This window comes from Rana temporaria, chromosome 6 (assembly GCF_905171775.1).
Source record: "Rana temporaria chromosome 6, aRanTem1.1, whole genome shotgun sequence".
NCBI lineage: Eukaryota > Metazoa > Chordata > Amphibia > Anura > Ranidae > Rana > Rana temporaria.
In genome coordinates this window covers 7,523,017-7,541,310 of record NC_053494.1, presented here as the reverse complement: position 1 = coordinate 7,541,310, position 18,294 = coordinate 7,523,017, and the positions used below count along the sequence as shown (strand labels likewise).

Here is an 18,294-nt window from a genome sequence, read left to right as displayed (position 1 = left end):
ACGACGGCCTGCGCCGTTGTATCTTAGGGTGCAATATTTAGGCTGGCTGCTAGGTGGCGCTTCCATTGCGCTCGGCGTAGAATATGTAAATCACTAGATACGCCTATTCACGAACGTACGCGTGCCCGTCGCAGTAAATATACGCCGTTTACGTAAGGCATTTAAAGGCGTAAAGTTATTCCATCAAATAGCTGGACTAGTCAATGTTAAGTATGGCCGTCGTTCCCGCGTTGAAATTTGAAAATTTTACGTCGTTTGCGTAAGTCGTCCGTGAATAGGGCTGGACGTAATTTACGTCCACGTCGAAACCAATACGTCCTTGCGGCGTACTTTGCCGCAATGCACACTGGGATATGTACACGGACGGCGCATGCGCCGTTCGTAAAAAACGTCAATCGCGTCAGGTCACAGTTAATCTACATAAAACACGCTCCCACATCCTCATATGAATTTCGGCACGCTTACGCCGGCCTATTCACGCTACGCCGCCGTAACTTAGCAGGCAAGTACTTTGTGAATACAGTACTTGCCTAGCTAACTTACGGCGGCGTAGTGTAAATACGATACGCTACGCCGCCGCAAAGATGCGGCGGGCTACTTGAATCCACCTATTTATATAGTTTGCCTAGCCCAAGCTGGCCCAAATAAACCAAATGTCCCTTAGTAACCTGTGAGGCCGCTGGATGTGTCACATAGAGGCCACATAGAGCATACCGCACTGTGTTTCCGGGGGTGAGCCGAGACTTCCTGTCTCATACCCAAAACACAGATCAGTCTACAGCAGCGGCGCTCAGCCGCTCAGAGCAAGCCCTGTATTCTATCAATGGATACAAAGCTTCCTCTAAATGGCTGAATCAGAGGTTGTGACATCATCGGCCCGCCAGAAGTCTCGGCTCGCACCCAGAACACGGTGCGTTATGCTGTGTGTGGCCGCAGCTTCGTACAGTTTATACCGCACATCCAGAGGCCTCACAGGTTAGTGAGGGACATAGTTACAGTAGTTTGGCCAGGGAGTGAGGGACATAGTTTGGGCCAGCTTGGCCCAAACAAACTTTTTAAAGTGTTTTTGGAGCTTGGAGTTCCTTTTAAAGTAAGTGGCTGGACTATAGAAGACATGTCTAACTGGTGGAAGGAGCATAGTCCTTACAGAGGGACCCAGCCAGGTGGGGGAGGCATTGTACACTCACTGTAAAAGTCACACTACCATAGTTGAAGTAACAAACCTCGGCCCTCACACCACTGTTGATTGTTTTTTCGCATTTTCCAAGCAGGTCATCATCATATTTATTATCCTCATCCCAAACCTCCACCTTCAACCTAAACCCTGGACTGAGTTCCAAAACTCCGAGGTCAAACCGTGTGTTCCATCTTGGATTATCGTTGTTCCATATGGTGTGTGTCCGAGCATAACTCGACCCAGCACTTATTTTTACATAAGCATCAGTCTTTGTAATGTAGTCACCCCAAAGGCCTGAGGCACTTTGTACAGTGACCACCACTTTGGAAAATCCCCTTTTTTCAGGGCAACAGTTTATATTTTGGCCTCCACCAGAAGGACAAACGCAGTTGCACTCTTTACCATAACTCTGCCGGGAACCCGGTGGGCAAGAGCATCTCCTATGCAGGGCCTTCTCCAAGATGTACTCGCTGATGGCTTTCTGTAGGCTCTCTCTCTGAGGTCTGTTGGCTTCCACCAGGTGGTGGATGGGCTCCAGAGAGTAGGATACGATATCGGGGTCAGTCTTTAAGGTTTCCATCCAGGCCTTGAAAGCGCTGGCATCTGCATTCTTTACATCAAAGGAGAGCTGCTCATATTTGATCTTCCCTCCTCTCACCTAAAATTCACAAAGAAACGTTATTTTGCTTATTGTCAGTAAGGCATTCTCGTATATCCCATGTATAAGGGTTTCAAGGCTCTGCCCCCCTGTTGGGGCAATTGTATTGAGTCCACATTGTTGCTTCATTGGTGGAAAATTCTACTATGTTTAGGCAGATTTATGTAACGTATTCTCTACATATAAATACTGTATATTGTAGTTACTGTAATATAGCTGCATTTTACACATCAAAATGGTAACGTAATGACTCTTAAAGCGGTAGTTCAAAATGTAAGATTAGATTCATGCTCATTTTGTCTAGGGGAATCGGCTAGTTTTTTTAAAATCTAAGCAGTACTTACCGTTTTAGAGAGAGATCTTCTCCGCCGCTTCCGGGTATGGTCTTCAGGGCTGGGCGTTCCTATTTGATTGACAGGCTTCCGACGGTCGCATCTATCGCGTCACGAATAGCCGAAAGAAGCCGAACGTCGGTAGATGCGACCGTCGGAAGCCTGTCGGAAGCCTGTCAATCAAGAAGGAACGCCCAGTCCCGAAGACCATACCCGGAAGCGGCGGAGAAGATCGCTCTCTAAAACGGTAAGTACTGCTTCGTTTTTAAAAAAACTAGCTGATTCCCCTTCACAAAATGAGCCTCAATCTAATCGTAAAAAATTTTTTGCGGGTGAACCTCCACTTTAACTCCAGGCTGGACTATGCAAATGCCCTCTATCTCGGACTCCCAAAGAACCAAATCACGCGCCTGCAGGTCGTTCAGAATACGGCCGCTCGACTGGTGACTGGGAAAAAAACATGGGAATTAATCTCCCCATCACTGAGAAGCCTTCACTGGCTACCAGTGAAAGACAGAATCACTTTCAAAGCACTCTGTCTAACGTATAAATGTATTTGGGGAAATGCCCCTGAATACCTATGCGACAAAATAAAAGCCTACAACCCCAATTGCGACCTGCGATCCTTCAACCAAAATGTACTCCAAATCCCCAAAACCAGATACAAGTCCAAAGGAGAAAGAAGATTTGCTGTCCAAGGCCTTCGACTTTGGAACACTTTTCCAACCTCCATTCGGTTGGAGGAGAACCACTTGGCCTTTAGGAGAAAGATCAAAACCCCCCTCTTCTGAGCTCAAGGGAGAAGTGCTCAAACAAGCGCCCAGAGGCGATTCAGTTAGCATGTGTAGCGCTATATACATTTTTCACTCACTCACTCACTCACCATGTTGATCGGCTTATAACACGCACCTTCAATTTAAAAAAGGAAGTTTCAGGAAAAAAATCTTAAGTTTTAAATAAAGAACTGTGAAGCAAAATAAGGGTCAGTGCCCATCAATGCAGCCTAATCTTTGCCCATCTGCAGCCTCACCATTACCATGAATGCAGCACCCACCGTATTGCCATGAATGCAGCACCCTTCGTATTGCCATGAATGCAGCACCCTCCGTATTGCCATGAATGCAGCACCCTTCGTATTGCCATGAATGCAGCACCCTCCGTATTGCCATGAACGCAGCACCCACCGTATTGCCATGAATGCAGCACCCTCCGTATTGCCATGAACGCAGCACCCTCCGTATTGCCATGAACGCAGCACCCTCCGTATTGCCATGAACGCAGCACCCTCCGTATTGCCATGAATGCAGTACCCTCCGTATTGCCATGAATGCAGCACCCTCCGTAGTGCCATGAACGTAGCACCCTCTGTATTGCCATGAACGCAGCACCCTCCGTATTGCCATGAATGCAGCACCCAATGTATTGCCATGAATGCAGCACCCATTGTATTGCCAGGAATGCAACACCCATTGTATTGCCATGAATGCAACACCCTCCGTATTGCCATGAATGCAGCACCCTCCGTATTGCCATGAACGCAGCACCCTCCGTATTGCCATGAACGCAGCACCCTCCGTATTGCCATGAATGCAGTACCCTCCGTATTGCCATGAATGCAGCACCCTCCGTAGTGCCATGAACGTAGCACCCTCTGTATTGCCATGAACGCAGCACCCTCCGTATTGCCATGAATGCAGCACCCAATGTATTGCCATGAATGCAGCACCCATTGTATTGCCAGGAATGCAACACCCATTGTATTGCCATGAATGCAACACCCTCCGTATTGCCATGAATGCAGCACCCTCCGTATTGCCATGAATGCAGCACCCTCCGTATTGCCATGAACGTAGCACCCTCTGTATTGCCATGAATGCAGCACCCTCCGTATTGCCATGAATGCAACACCCATTGTATTGCCAGGAGTGCAGCACCCACTAAATTGCCATGAATACAGCACCCATTGTATTGCCATGAATGCAGACTCACCATTATCGTCAGTGCAGCCTGCAGAGGAGACAGGGAGGGGGCGGGACGAGCGCCAACAGACAAACAGGACAAACACCTGTTTTTTCGACGAGCCACTTTAATTGAAAGTCCCGCCTCCTGTGATGGACAGAACAGTTGTCCAATGGCAGCACAAGAGACGGGACTTCCTTTTACACAGGTGCTGTACTCTGTCTGCACGGCACCCGTCCCTCTTCTCCAAGGCAGCCAGCAAACAATTTTTTTGTGGCCCCCGGCGCTCGGGGATTCGTTGGGTCACAAAAGATATATATGTCAAGATCACCAGGCGGCCATCTGAAACCAGAACGCAGGCTACGATTGGCGCGTGGGCCGGACTTTGGACATGCCTGCTGTAGGTGTACTGAATTCGAGTTTGCACACGGTCTCCTTTATTCTCCATAATCTTGTGTGTCTATGACATCTCATTTTTTTAGTGGGATACTAAGCCTAGCCAGTTGAGGAGCAAAGGGATGTCATAAGAAACTGACCTATGGGGCAAGAAGCATAGATCCAGCTCTAAAAATATGTATCATAAACATATGAAAAAACAATATCTACAGTATACAGTATATATATACTGTATATGCCAACTATACTTATTCCTGTTGTACAACTCACCTCCCAACTCTTCTCATTGAACGTCTGATGGAAACTCTCCCCCCTGTTGAGTTTTTGGCTTAGCCCCTTGCAGGCGCTGGCTCTGGCATTTGCTTCAACTTTCCCAATGACAGAAACTGAGGCCTCCATGCTAAGACAATCTTTCAGCTCCTCCATGGACATGCCATCCATGGTGGCTTGACAGGTCTTGATGGCGTTGACCTCTTGCACTTTGCCTCCTACATCTGCTTTGGTGATATAATGAGTGCCGTAGATGCTAATTAGACGTTTGTAGTTTGCTTTAGTGTTGGTATTATAAGCCGGTGGCAGAGACTCCAAGGCCCGTTTTAGATCTTTGGTCAGCGGAGAGAGGTCTGAAAGTCGGAAGCTGGTAAAAGGGACAAATTTAGAGCATCAAGGAAAAAAAAACACAAACTAATTTTCCCAATCATTTTAACACTTGTATCGGGAGTATCCTGTTGCTTTGTACAGACATAGCATTTTGGATGATGCCCACTGAGTTTTTTTAAACTCGGCCATACCTGCTTTAATTATCAATAGGTACTGGGGCAGTTGAGTTACAGACTCAGGGCCAGATTCCCATAGAATTGCCCAGGCGCAGCGTATCAGAGATACGCTACGCCGCCGTATCTTACCTGGCTCTAAGTCGAATCCAGGAAGATTTTGCGCCGTAAGTTATGGTGGCGTAGTGCATTTCTCGGCGCGTATTTCAAATTGGGCGGGTAGGGGGCGTGATTCAATTGAAGCGCGTCCCCGCGCCGATTGAACTGCGCATGCTCCGTTTTGAAATTTCCCGCCGTGCTTTGCGCGAAATTACGTCGCACCGACGTCATTTTTTGAACTTAGACGTGAGTTACGTCCTTTCCTATTCACGGACTACTTACGCAAAAAAAAAAAAAAATTTAATTCGACGTGGGAACGACGGCCATACTTTAACATGGCAAGTCTATCTATACGCCACAAAATAGCAGCTTTAACTATACGCCGGGAAAAGCCGACTAGCGACGACGTAAGAGAATGCGACAGCCGCGCGTACCTTCGTGGATCGACGGAAAAAGCTAATTAGCATACCCCACGCGGAAAACGACGCAAACTCCACCCAGCGGGCGCCGAAGTATTACACCTACGATCCGAAGGCGTACGAAGCCGTACGCCTGTCGGATCGAAGCCAGAAGCCGTCGTATCTTGTTTTGAGGATTCAAACTAAAGATACGACGCGGCAAATTTGAAAGTACGCCGGTGTATCAGTAGATACTCCGGCGTACTTCTTCTGTGAATCTGGCCCTCAATATATTAGTAGTATATTACTATGCTGATCAAATTACCAAAATCTGTTTTATTGGAAGCAAAATAATTTTGCAGCTGGTAAACGGATCTTTTCAAGTAGTGAGAGCTTTTTGTCATAAATTTTACCGGTTTAATTATGAAATGATATGTTACATTCAAAGACGTACCTGTAATAGACACAACTCATATGGTGCTTGAGGAAGGTGTAATGGTCTTTGTTGGCCTTATTCTCACCAAACTTTGCTACTTCGGAATGAGAACCAGCCATGACCAGTTTGCCGGACACCCCATGATGGGTGACCTTTAGATCAGCTCCCCAGTCATTCTTCACATCAGATGCAGAATCCTCAGCCAGCGATGCAGAAGATCGGGAGACCTCACTGCTGATCTTCCGAGAGCAGGATGTCTGGGGCCTCCAGTCCACCATGGCAAAGGGCAGCTTTTGCCAAGCATTTTTTATATATGGGTTGAGACAGACAGTGCAGGTGTTGTTTTGTACAGAAAATGTCTGGAGATCTAGAAGGTGAGCCCTGGTCTGCTTCATGGTCACAATATCAAAGCCTTGACCAAGAAGATTGTGCCCGGGGACAAAATCGAGTTTATCGCATTCTGGTTTCATGGCAGATTTGCAGGCGTAGGTGAGTGGGGGGTGAGTTTGGCAGTGGGTAGAGGTGGCAAAGCTTAGAAGAACCAAGATGAGCCACATATTCAGTTGCATTGAAAATGAACCCTGCAGAAAACAGATAAAAACAAGACCAACGTTAGAGATTCCCCATTGATATGCTCTTTATCATTTACTATACATAATTATTTTACAGGGTTTTTTTTCCTTTTATATTCCCGAATATTCCTTTAAAAAATCCACTGGAAACGGGTAATAAGGCTACCGCCCCCTAATGCCGCGCACACATTCTCGGAATTTCTGACAACAAAAATTCGATGGGAGCTTGTTCTCGGAAATTCTGACCGTGTGTAGTCTCCATCGGACATTTTCTGGTGGAATTTCCGACAACAAAAATTTGAGAGCTGGTTCTCAAATTTTCCAACAACAAAATCCGTTCTCATAAATTCCGATCGTCTGAAGGACCGTTGTCCTAGGTTAACCTATGAAGCTGACTGATGGTCCGTCGTGCGTAAACACCATCAGTTAAAAAAACGATCGTGTCAGAACGCAGTGACGTAAAACACGACGACATAGTTAGTCAGGTTGAAAAAAGACACAAGTCCATCCAGTTCAACCACAAAAAATAAAAAAACAAAATAAAAAACACAGTAAAATCCTATACACCCAACTCCATACCCACAGTTGATCCAGAGGAAGGCAAAAAAAAAAAACAGCAGAGCATGAGATCCAATTTGCTACAGCAGGGGAAAAAATTCCTTCCTGATCCCCCGAGAGGCAATCGGATTTTCCCTGGATCAACTTTACCTACAAATCTTAGTACTCCGTTATATTCTGTACATTTAGGAAAGAATCCAGGCCTTTCTTAAAGCAATCTACTGAGCTGGCCAGATCCACCTCTGGAAGGAGTCTGTTCCACATTTTCACAGCTCTTACTGTGAAGAAACCTTTCCGTATTTGGAGGTGAAATCTCTTTTCCTCTAGACGTAAAGAGTGCCCCCTTGTCCTCAGTGTTGACCTTAAAGTGAATAACTCAACACCAAGTTCACTGTATGGACCTCTTATATATTTGTACATGTTGATCATATCCCCCCTTATTCTCCTCTTCTCAAGAGTGAATACATTTAGTTCTTCTAATCTTTCCTCATAGCTGAGCTCCTCCATGCCTCTTATCAGTTTGGTTGCCCTTCTCTGCACTTTCTCCAGTTCCCCGATATCCTTTTTGAGAACTGGTGCCCAAAACTGAACTGCATATTCCAGATGAGGTCTTACTAATGATTTGTACAGGGGCAAAATTATATCTCTGTCTCTGGAGTCCATACCTCTCTTAATACAAGAAAGGACTTTGCTGAAAAAAACTGAAAAAAACAAAGTTCAATGCTTCCATGCATGCGTCGACTTGATTCTGAGCATGCGTGGATTTTTAACCGATGGTTGTGCGTACTAACGATCAGTTTTGACCTATCGGTTAGCAATACATCGGTTAAATTTTAAAGCAAGTTGCCATTTTTTTAACCTAAGATTAAATAACCTATGGGGCCCACACACGATCGGTTTGGACCGATGAAAGCGGTCCTTCAGACCGTTGTCCTTTGGTTAACCTATCGTGTGTACGAGGCCTTAGAATGCTTCCTATTTATTCATCTGTGCAGCTGAGGCTGCAGAGAAAGGGACTAATAAATGTATGTCCTCAGTAATTTCTGGACGGGTGGTGCCCTGTTAAGTAGGCTGTATGCCCCCCCCCCCCTCCTTATTTCTAACAGCAGCCCTGCACATGCATACCAGATTATTATTTTTTATGTAGTAATCTCAGCTGCTGGTGCATGTAGGCACAGGCCGTATCAGCACGTTCCTGTGTAGTCTGATCCCTGGAGAATGCACTAAAGGATGACTATTGAGGACACTGGAAGGGAGCAGAGCTACTCTAGCTGTTCCTCCATTGAAAATGCATGTCAATTCATTCTGTGCGAATGGAGCAAAGAATATTTACAGACTATTAGGTAGATTCACAAAGAGTTAGGCCGGCTTATCTCCAGATAAGCCGACCTAACTCTGAATCTAAGCCAACCTATGTTTAAGTGTATTCTCTAACAGAGATACACTTAAACATATCTAAGATAGGACGGCTTGCGCCGTCCTATCTTAGATTGCAATGTTTTGGCTTACCGCTAGGTGGCGCTTCCATTGCAGCCGGCGTAGATTATGTAAATGAGCATTTACGACAAATCCCGAACGAACGCGAGCCCGCCGCAGTCGATTAACGTCGTTTCCGTAAGCGATAGGCCGCCTAAAGTTATTCCACCTATGAGGTGGAATAACAATGTTAAGTATGGCCGCCGTTCCCGCCGCGAGGTTCGAATTTTTTACGTCGTTTGCGCAAGTCGTCCACGAATCGGGATTTACGTCGTTTACGTACGCATCGAAATCAATAGGCCCGTACAGCCTACTTAGCCGCAATGCGCACTGGGAAATGTAGTCGCCCGGCACATGCGCAGTGTCAAAAAACGGCAAATAACGTGAGGTCAAGCCTCATTTCCATACAACACGCCCCCCTCCAAGTCATTTGAATTAGGCGCGCTTACGCCCGCTCGTTTTAGGCTACCGCGCGAAAATTAGCAGGTAAGTGGTTTGAGAATCACTACTAGCCTAACTAATTTACGGCGGTGTAGCCTAAAAAGACTAGGCTAGGCCACCCTAAAGTTAGGCGCCCCTACGTGAATCTACCTATATATTCGCTGCAATTCCAATGTGTGAATGCTGAAAATACCACACTATGGCCTCTAGATGGCACTTACTATCATAGGAAATACATAAGCTCCTCCTTGCCATCTAGTGGCCATAATGTGATATGGCCACTTTATGGTGCTAACTAGCATAGGAAATTATAGCCCTCCACTCATTAACACTTTTTAACAATTTTCATTATATAAACATTGCACAGTAACAAAAGTAACAAAGTATCAGGTACATGAGAAATGTAAGAGAGTAAAGAGAAGGATTCTCTAAATAATACAGGTAAAAGTCCAGCAGTGTTGATGCAGAAATCTATTATTATAGTTATATAGTTAGGGATTGGTGGGTACCCTTTCCAGGGCAGTAGCTATAACTAGTCACCTACGATCTCTCTATTTGGCCGCAGCAACCAGCTCCAGAAAAAAAATATATAAGATAATCTCTTAAGCCTCAATCACCACCTAGGACCTGACATGAAAGTTAAGTGATCTCTTCTACCTGAGACGGGATAGTAAAGTGAATAACGAACATAAATTAACATAAAACAAAATATCAACAGGTTAACAGGTGCCCTCTTCTCATCAGACTGTCCACCATTCTAGATCGATGCTGTGAAGGATGCTTCAGTTTAAATTCTCCCTGCTTGGTTAATGCTGTGTTAGAAGGTGATTTCAGGTGTGACTCCCTCTGCTAACAGGCTGTTGAAATGTTAATTGATCTAGTGTGTTGTGTGAAGAAGCCCTGTGGTTACTGTTTACTGTGATTAGAAGAGGCTCATGTTAATTATTCTGATTGCTTCATTGTGGTCAGGCTGTCTAGATAATGTATTCTGTTACACCTAGTAATTAACTCCACTGATGTCATTATCTAAAGAAAATATGTTTTCAGAGTCGGCTCCGAAATGTCTGCCTATGATCTGTATGGAAGCCCCAGTGTGAGGGGGGCGGAGATTTGTCATTGTAACAGCTTTGGAAATTACATATAAGCTGTGTGTTATACCATTAAACTCTCTCTGGTTCCAGTTTTCAGCCTTGGCTCATGTGTGGATGATTCTGTGATGTTCTGTTATGGGAAGGTCTGATTTTTGGGCATTCCTACAGTATATGGAACAGTGTACCCCTCTCCCCACATTGTCTCCAACAACCCGAGGAGGCATTCGGAAACATTTTAGGTAGGCGGTGAGGGGTAAGATACCAGCGGAGGAGCAGTTTCTGGTGCATCTCCGGTAAGAGAGGGCCAGATTCACAAAAGGGATACGCTGTTGTATCTCTGTTTCTATCTATGCGGCTGTTTCATAGAATTAGTTACGCATAGATAGCCAGAAGATCTGACAGGTGTAATTGTTTTACACTGTCGGATCTTAGGATGCAGTACCGCGGCCGCCGCTGGGGGGAGTTCGCGTCGTAAACCAGCGTTGGGTATGCAAATTAGGAGTTACGGCGGATCCACGACGGATTTTCGCGTTCGCTACATCGCCGCTAGTCTAGTTTCCCGTCGCAAAGTTAGTCGTCGTTTAAGGTGCCCTAACTTTAGTCAGCAAATGCATTGCTGTCTAAAGTATGGCCGTCGTTCCCGCGTCGAAATTAAAAAACGAACATAGTTTGCCTAAGCCGTCCGGGAATATGGAATTACGCTACGCGCGTCGCCGTTCGAAAAAATGACGTCACGGCGCGCAAAGCACGACGGGAATTGCGCAACTGAGCATGCGCAGTAGGTCCGGCGTGGGAGCGCGCCTAGCTTAAATGGCACACGCCCATTTGAATTGGCCCGCCTTGCGCCGGAGGCCGCCGGCGTAGTTTTCATCGCAAGTGCTTTGTGAATCAGGCACTTGCGATGAAAACTTGCGGCGGTGTAACGTATCTACCTTACGCCGCCGCAGTTCTATGTGAATCTGGCCCTTAGTACTTCTGGTGGCGGCTAGCTGAATTCCAATTGAGTTCTCCCATTGCTGAACTGAGTACTCCATTCCAAAATCCCGCTCCCACGCCAGGATGTTTTGGGTTTTAACCATTACATCCTTTTCCTGGAGCCCCCTGTAGAAAACACTTAGGCCCCGTACACACGACCGAGGAACTCGACGTGCCAAACACATCGAGTTCCTCGTCGAGTTCAGTGTGGAAGCCTCCGAGGAACTCGGCGGGCCGACTTTTCCCATTGACTAACGAGAAAATAGAGAACATGTTCTCTTTTCGGGCCGACGGGTTCCTCGCTGAAAAGTGTACACACGACCGAGTTTCTCGGCAGAATCCAGCTCCGACCGAGTTTCTGGCTCAATTCTGCCGAGAAACTCGGTCGTGTGTACGAGGCCTTATAGCCTTGGACTTATTAGTTGGTTGTTGAAAGAATTTGGCTATCTTTACTGGGAGATGGGTAAGAATAATGGGATTCTTCTTGAACCACTGGGATACCTGTAAATATTTGTACCTTTCACTGGTTGGTAGGTGGAACCTCTGCTGTTTACATGCAGTTTTAATGAACAGCTATCCAAATTTTATAGAAATACAACAAATTAACCACTTAAGACCCGGGACCAATATGCAGGTAAAGGACCTTGCCCCTTTTTGCGATATGGCACTGCGTCGCTTTGACTGACAATTGCGCGATCGTGCGACGTGGCTCCCAAACAAAATTGATGTCTTTTTTTTCCCCACAAAAAGAGCTTTCTTTTGTTTGGGAACCACGTCGCACGACCGCGCAATTGTCAGTTAAAGAGACGCAGTGGCGAATCGCAAAAAGCAATATGGTCCGGGGGTTAAGTGGTTGAGATTGTAATAAATTAATTTATAGAAGTACAAGTAATACATAAGTTTATAGTTCACTTTGAGGGATTGGAGAACGGGGGAGGGGGGGGGGGGTTTTGCGGGTTGATCGAGTTTTATTTCTTTGTATGTGTGATAGAAAGCAGAAGAGGAAATTTACACTACAAGAAATTTAAATAGAAGTCCATTTGTAAAGGACCCTGTGAGTCTGTCTTCCCTTATGTGTCGTGTCTATGTGTGAGGATATAGAGATGTATTCATGATAATAACAAGCCAATCATTTCTGTAATTATATCTGCAGAAACAATACAATTAAAAGATGACATACAATAAAAAAATCTAAATATACTCCAATAGAAATGAAACCCCCACAAAACACCATAAGAGTGAATGCTGACCTCAAATCAACATAAAAGATTGAAGACGAATGGGCCTCCAATAGCAAGGGACACAAAGTAGTGTCGCCACGTTTTCGTTAAGTCAAACCCGAACACTTTAACGGCGCACAGTAATTATTTTTTATAGTATTTCTAATCATATGAAGTTAATAACAAGAGTCCCCCTTTACATCAGAGTCCACAGAGTTCCCCTTTTACATCTGAACTCGCAGAGTTCCCTTTCACTGTAATGGGAGACTCTGCAGACCAGGGGCATTTCTGGGTGGCAAAAAGACCAGGGGCTTTAGCCTGAAGTCACCACCGGGGGGGGGGGGGGGGGGGGGGGGTCCGGGGGGTCGTGGCGCATTTTTTTGGCTGGGCGGTGGGGTTGTGTGGTGGTGGGTAAGTTCACTTGCTGCCTGGCTTACCAGTGCCCATCAATGACCACTAAACTCACCTACCTGACACACTGACCTACCTGACCTCACCTACCTGACACACACACACTCACCTCACCTACCTGACACACTGACCTACCTTACCTCACCTACCTGACACACATACACTCACCTCACCTACCTGACACACTGACCTACCTTACCTCACCTACCTGACACACATACACTCACCTCACCTACCTGACATACACCTACCTGACATACATGGACCTATCTGACATACACTGACCTCACCTACCTGACATACACTGACCTCACCTACCTGACATACATGGACCTACCTGACATACACTGACCTCACCTACCTGACATACATAGACCTACCTGACATACACTGACTTCACCTACCTGATATACATACACTGACCTCACCTACCTGACATACATGGACCTACCTGACATACACTGACTTCACCTACCTGACATACACTGACTTCACCTACCTGACATACATAGACCTACCTGACATACATAGACCTACCTGACATACATAGACCTCACCTACCTGACATACACTGACCTTACCTAACTGACATACATAGACCTACCTGACATACATAGACCTCACCTACCTGACATACATAGACCTCACCTACCTGACATACACTGACCTTACCTACCTGACATACATAGACCTACCTGACATTCACTGACCTCACCTACCTGACATACACTGACCTCACTTACCTGACATACACTGACCTCACCTACCTGACATACATAGACCTACCTGACATACATAGACCTACCTGACATACATAGACCTCACCTACCTGACATACACTGACCTTACCTAACTGACATACATAGACCTACCTGACATACATAGACCTCACCTACCTGACATACATAGACCTCACCTACCTGACATACACTGACCTCACCTACCTGACATACATAGACCTCACTTACCTGACATACACTGACCTCACCTACCTGACATACATAGACCTACCTGACATTCACTGACCTCACCTACCTGACATACACTGACCTCACTTACCTGACATACACTGACCTCACCTACCTGACATACATAGACCTACCTGACATACATAGACCTACCTGACATACATAGACCTCACCTACCTGACATACATAGACCTCACCTACCTGACATACACGACCATACCTACCTGACATACATAGACCTACCTGACATTCACTGACCTCACCTACCTGACATACACTGACCTCACCTACCTGACATACATAGACCTACCTGACATACATAGACCTACCTGACATACACTGACCTCACCTACCTGACATACATGTGCAAGTCTACTGCTCGTCGGCGGCATCTTGTGCCTCTCATCCCGGCGGCGCGCCCATCATGTGTCACGGCAGGAGAAAGGAGGAGGAGGAGAGGAGAGCCGCCCGCCCGAGCCGGGATCTTACAGTGATGTGGCTCGTAATTGTAATTGTCGCCTTTTGGAGCCTGCGGCATCTATGATGGACGTCACACGTCCCGCGGTCCCGGCATTGGACCTGTGGGACGTCCATCATAGGCGCCACAGGCTCCAGAAGGCGGGACTTGCAATATCACTCGGCCACACTCTACGCCATTCCTAATCATAGCGGTCCCTGTTCTGCCGCGGCCGGCGGGGCTCGGGGCTGACAATTGGATGCTGCATTCCTGACACTCTGGCTTATCAGGGACCCATTTGGGGCTCCTGCCCCCCTAGCCACCCCCTCCCGATGCCCCTGCTGCAGACTCTGACGTAAGGGAGAACTCTGGGGCCTCTAACATAAGGAATGCTCTGGGAACCCTGATTTAGGGGGAACACTAAGAACTCTGATGTATGGAGAGGACTCTGATGTAAGGGGTAAACACTGTGGCCTCTCTAAAGTCCAGTCTAAATAAGGCATGATTCCAAACCCGAACTGTCCAGGTGAATCCAAGACAGGTGGCAACCCTAATACGAAGGGCAATAAATAGGTTGGCTGCCAGTAATCAGAATTAAAGAACAGTTTCCTAGATGACCCTAATCTGTCTCTATGTAATTTGCCAGCATTGCCTGTCCTTTCTCTACAACAGTCTCCAATACACTATGGTGGCTCTGTGCTCCCTTTTATAGGGGGGGGGGGACTGGTACATAACAGAACCCCCATTATTGGCCCGTATAAGCCTGCTGGCCAAAGTTTTTAAACCCTTGCAGTGCATTATGGGTACAAGGAAGGCAAGAGGCTGAATTACATCATTACTCTGCCGGGACAATGGAAGTTGAACAGGCAGAATCCATCTCAAACCCCCCCATGGTGGAACCAAACCTGAACCCCATCCCTAATGGTCACCAATAGGTGTGAAGAGGAGGACAGAAGGACTTACCCAACGTGGAGGTTCTGGATGTCAGTTCTCTGATCTGAGGGATGAGCAGACGGACACTGGAGGACTGGAGGAGTCTGGATGGTTTATATGTGAGTGTTGGGAGGAGGCGGGGGGGTCACATCTTCTCATCTTCTGAAATAAGGAACAAATCATCTGGCAGTCCAACTGAGAAAATCCACCACAGCTTCTCCAAACCTCCAACACCCAGACAACCTCTAACAATGTCTTCTCACGAACTGTTCTATTTCTGTATGTATGGATATTTTTATTTGTAAAAACAGACAAGATACATAATAACATACAGTAAATACAACAATTACCGACATGTTTAGGTCAAATACTTAGCAGTTAAAAAAGGCATTATTAGGAGATTAAAATGTCCATAAAAGTTCCTAATCTCCAAACACTTGATCCATCGTAACTCAGATAACACAAAACCTGCAATTTTACTGGAGATAAACTGTTCATTATGCATGGCTACTCTAGTCCTTGCATGCCATTGGTAGTACTTGACTACGGTAATGATGATGTACGTTGTCCCTCTGTCTATATTGTGTATTGATACCCCAGTTGAAGTCCCTCTAGGACGAAACATGTAGGGCTTGGTTTTTTACCATTTTCTCATATTGCCCCTTTTATACTATGTGATCACTTTTTATGTATCTGTTGGTTTTATTCAAATAAAACCAAATTTTTTTGACCTGCACCATTGGGGCTGCGTTTTTCTTCTCTTTCCCTTGCATGTTGCTTGGAGCCTTCCATTTTCATTCCATCATACCCCTTAAGGGGTCGAACACCATCCCTCCCATCCACTCTTGTGAGCGGACATCTTGGGATAATCAAGACAGCTATCCGGGATATCGTATACCTACGGCCCTCTACTGAAGATCCATTCCATCTTCGATCCAGTCCGAGGAAGCCCAGCAGAGTATGCCCCGTGATCGTTCATGCCTCATTGATCTGCTGTCGCTGACAGGCAGATCCACGCTTTCTGGTAAGCACAATTACACCTCTATTTCAATGGTGATAATCTGTCTCTGAGGATCCACGTGGTCATTTTCCATCTATTCATCTCACCAGTTTTGGATGGACTTTTCAGTGTTTTATTATCAATATTTTTTGGTTGTGTTTCACTACAGCACCAATTTTTTTCACTTTTTATCATTATTTCACTGTGGTTGGTACTTTATCACTGTCACAGTGATCATTAATATTTCCCAAGAGAAATCACTGTCTCTATGGTTTCACAGCGCTGCATTTTTTTCTCACTATATTGTGTATTGTTGGGGGAACACCATAAAGCCTGTCTGAGCAACTTAGGTTTTCCAACCTTTGGATCCCAACTCCGGCAGCTACTTCCTTCCAGACTTCACGGCTTCCCCAACAATCCACCAAGAAATGCTCCATGGACTCCTCCTGATTACAGCCCAAAGGACAGGTCCTTTCAGATGCGGCCAGACCTTTCATGTTCCCCCTCACATACATTCTCCCATGGAGAGACAGCCAGGCAATGTCATGAAACTTTAAGGGTAATCTGGGGCTATTCAGCAACTTTAAGCTTTCCTCCATGACAGCTGTAGTGCAGTCTCTGAGTACAAGTGAAGAACAGAAGAAGGTTCAAACTGTCTATGGTCAAGATTCAAACCGTCTCTATGGTCAATATTTCGAACCATCAATGGTCAAGATTCGAACCGTCAATGGTCAAGATTCGAACCGTCAATGGTCAAGATTTCGAACCGTCAATGGTCAAGATTTCGAACCGACAATGGTCAAGATTTGCACCGTCAATGGTCAAGATTTCGAACTGTCAATGGTCAAGATTTGCACCGTCAATGGTCAAGATTTGCACCGTCTATGGTCAAGATTTGCACCGTCTATGGTCAAGACTTGCACCGTCTATGGTCAAGATTCGAACCGTCAATGGTCAAGATTTCGAACCGTCAATGGTCAAGATTTCGAACCGTCAATGGTCAAGATTTGCACCGTCAATGGTCAAGATTTCGAACTGTCAATGGTCAAGATTTCGAACTGTCTATGGTCAAGATTTGCACCGTCAATGGTCAAGATTTGCACCGTCTATGGTCAAGATTTGCACCGTCTATGGTCAAGATTTGCACCGTCTATGGTCAAGATTTGCACCGTCTATGGTCAAGATTCGAACCGTCAATGGTCAAGATTTCGAACCGTCAATGGTCAAGATTTCGAACTGTCTATGGTCAAGATTTGCACCGTCAATGGTCAAGATTTGCACCGTCTATGGTCAAGATTTGCACCGTCTATGGTCAAGATTCGAACCGTCAATGGTCAAGATTTCGAACCGTCAATGGTCAAGATTTCGAACCGTCAATGGTCAAGATTTGCACCGTCAATGGTCAAGATTTCGAACTATCAATGGTCAAGATTTCGAACTGTCTATGGTCAAGATTTGCACCGTCAATGGTCAAGATTTGCACCGTCTATGGTCAAGATTTGCACTGTCTATGGTCAAGATTCGCACCGTCAATGGTCAAGATTCGAACCGTCAATGGTCAAGATTCGAACCGTCAATGGTCAAGATTTGCACTGTCAATGGTCAAGATTTGCACCGTCAATGGTCACGATTTGCACCGTCAATGGTCAAGATTTCGAACTGTCTATGGTAGGCTGGGGGCAGGGGGCCTGGGGGAGATTGGAGGCAGGGGGAGATTTGAGGCAGGGGGTGTAGGTGGCAGTAGGTGATTGGAGGCCGGGGGTGATGGTGGCACCGCAGAGGGTGGGGATGGAGACAGGGGTTGTTGGTGGCACCGCAGAGAAGGATGGAGGCAGGGGACAATGACTTAGTTTCAGCAGACATGTTCGGTCGTGTGTACGGCGGACCGGACAGGTTTCCAGCGGACATTTGTCCAGCCGACCGTTTTCCGGCGGACAAATGTTTCTTAGCATGCTAAGAAACAT

At 46.1% G+C, this 18,294-nt stretch overlaps 1 protein-coding gene across 1 annotated transcript; it reads right to left on the bottom strand.

Moving 5' to 3' along the window:
* Positions 1-530: 530 nt before the first annotated feature.
* LOC120942988 (perforin-1-like) lies at positions 531-15,914 on the bottom strand. Its single transcript, XM_040356001.1, has 4 exons — positions 15,361-15,914; positions 6,247-6,809; positions 4,793-5,159; positions 531-1,835 (listed from the first exon to the last, which is right to left on the bottom strand). The coding sequence occupies exons 2-4, from the start codon at positions 6,795-6,797 to the stop codon at positions 1,119-1,121; spliced, it is 1,635 nt and encodes a 544-aa protein (XP_040211935.1). The 5' UTR covers positions 6,798-6,809; positions 15,361-15,914; the 3' UTR covers positions 531-1,118.
* Between the last annotated feature and the right edge of the window lie 2,380 nt (positions 15,915-18,294).

Bases quoted from the DNA above. Each gene is read 5' to 3' on its own strand.
- LOC120942988 (XM_040356001.1), bottom strand. From the start codon at position 6,797: ATGCAACTGAATATGTGGCTCATCTTGGTTCTTCTAAGCTTTGCCACC. The intron at 5,160-6,246 runs GTACGTCTTTGA...CCCTTTTACCAG, and splicing joins ATGAGTTGTGTCTATTACAG to CTTCCGACTTTCAGACCTCT. The intron at 1,836-4,792 runs GTGAGTTGTACA...TGTGAATTTTAG, and splicing joins TCAATGAGAAGAGTTGGGAG to GTGAGAGGAGGGAAGATCAA.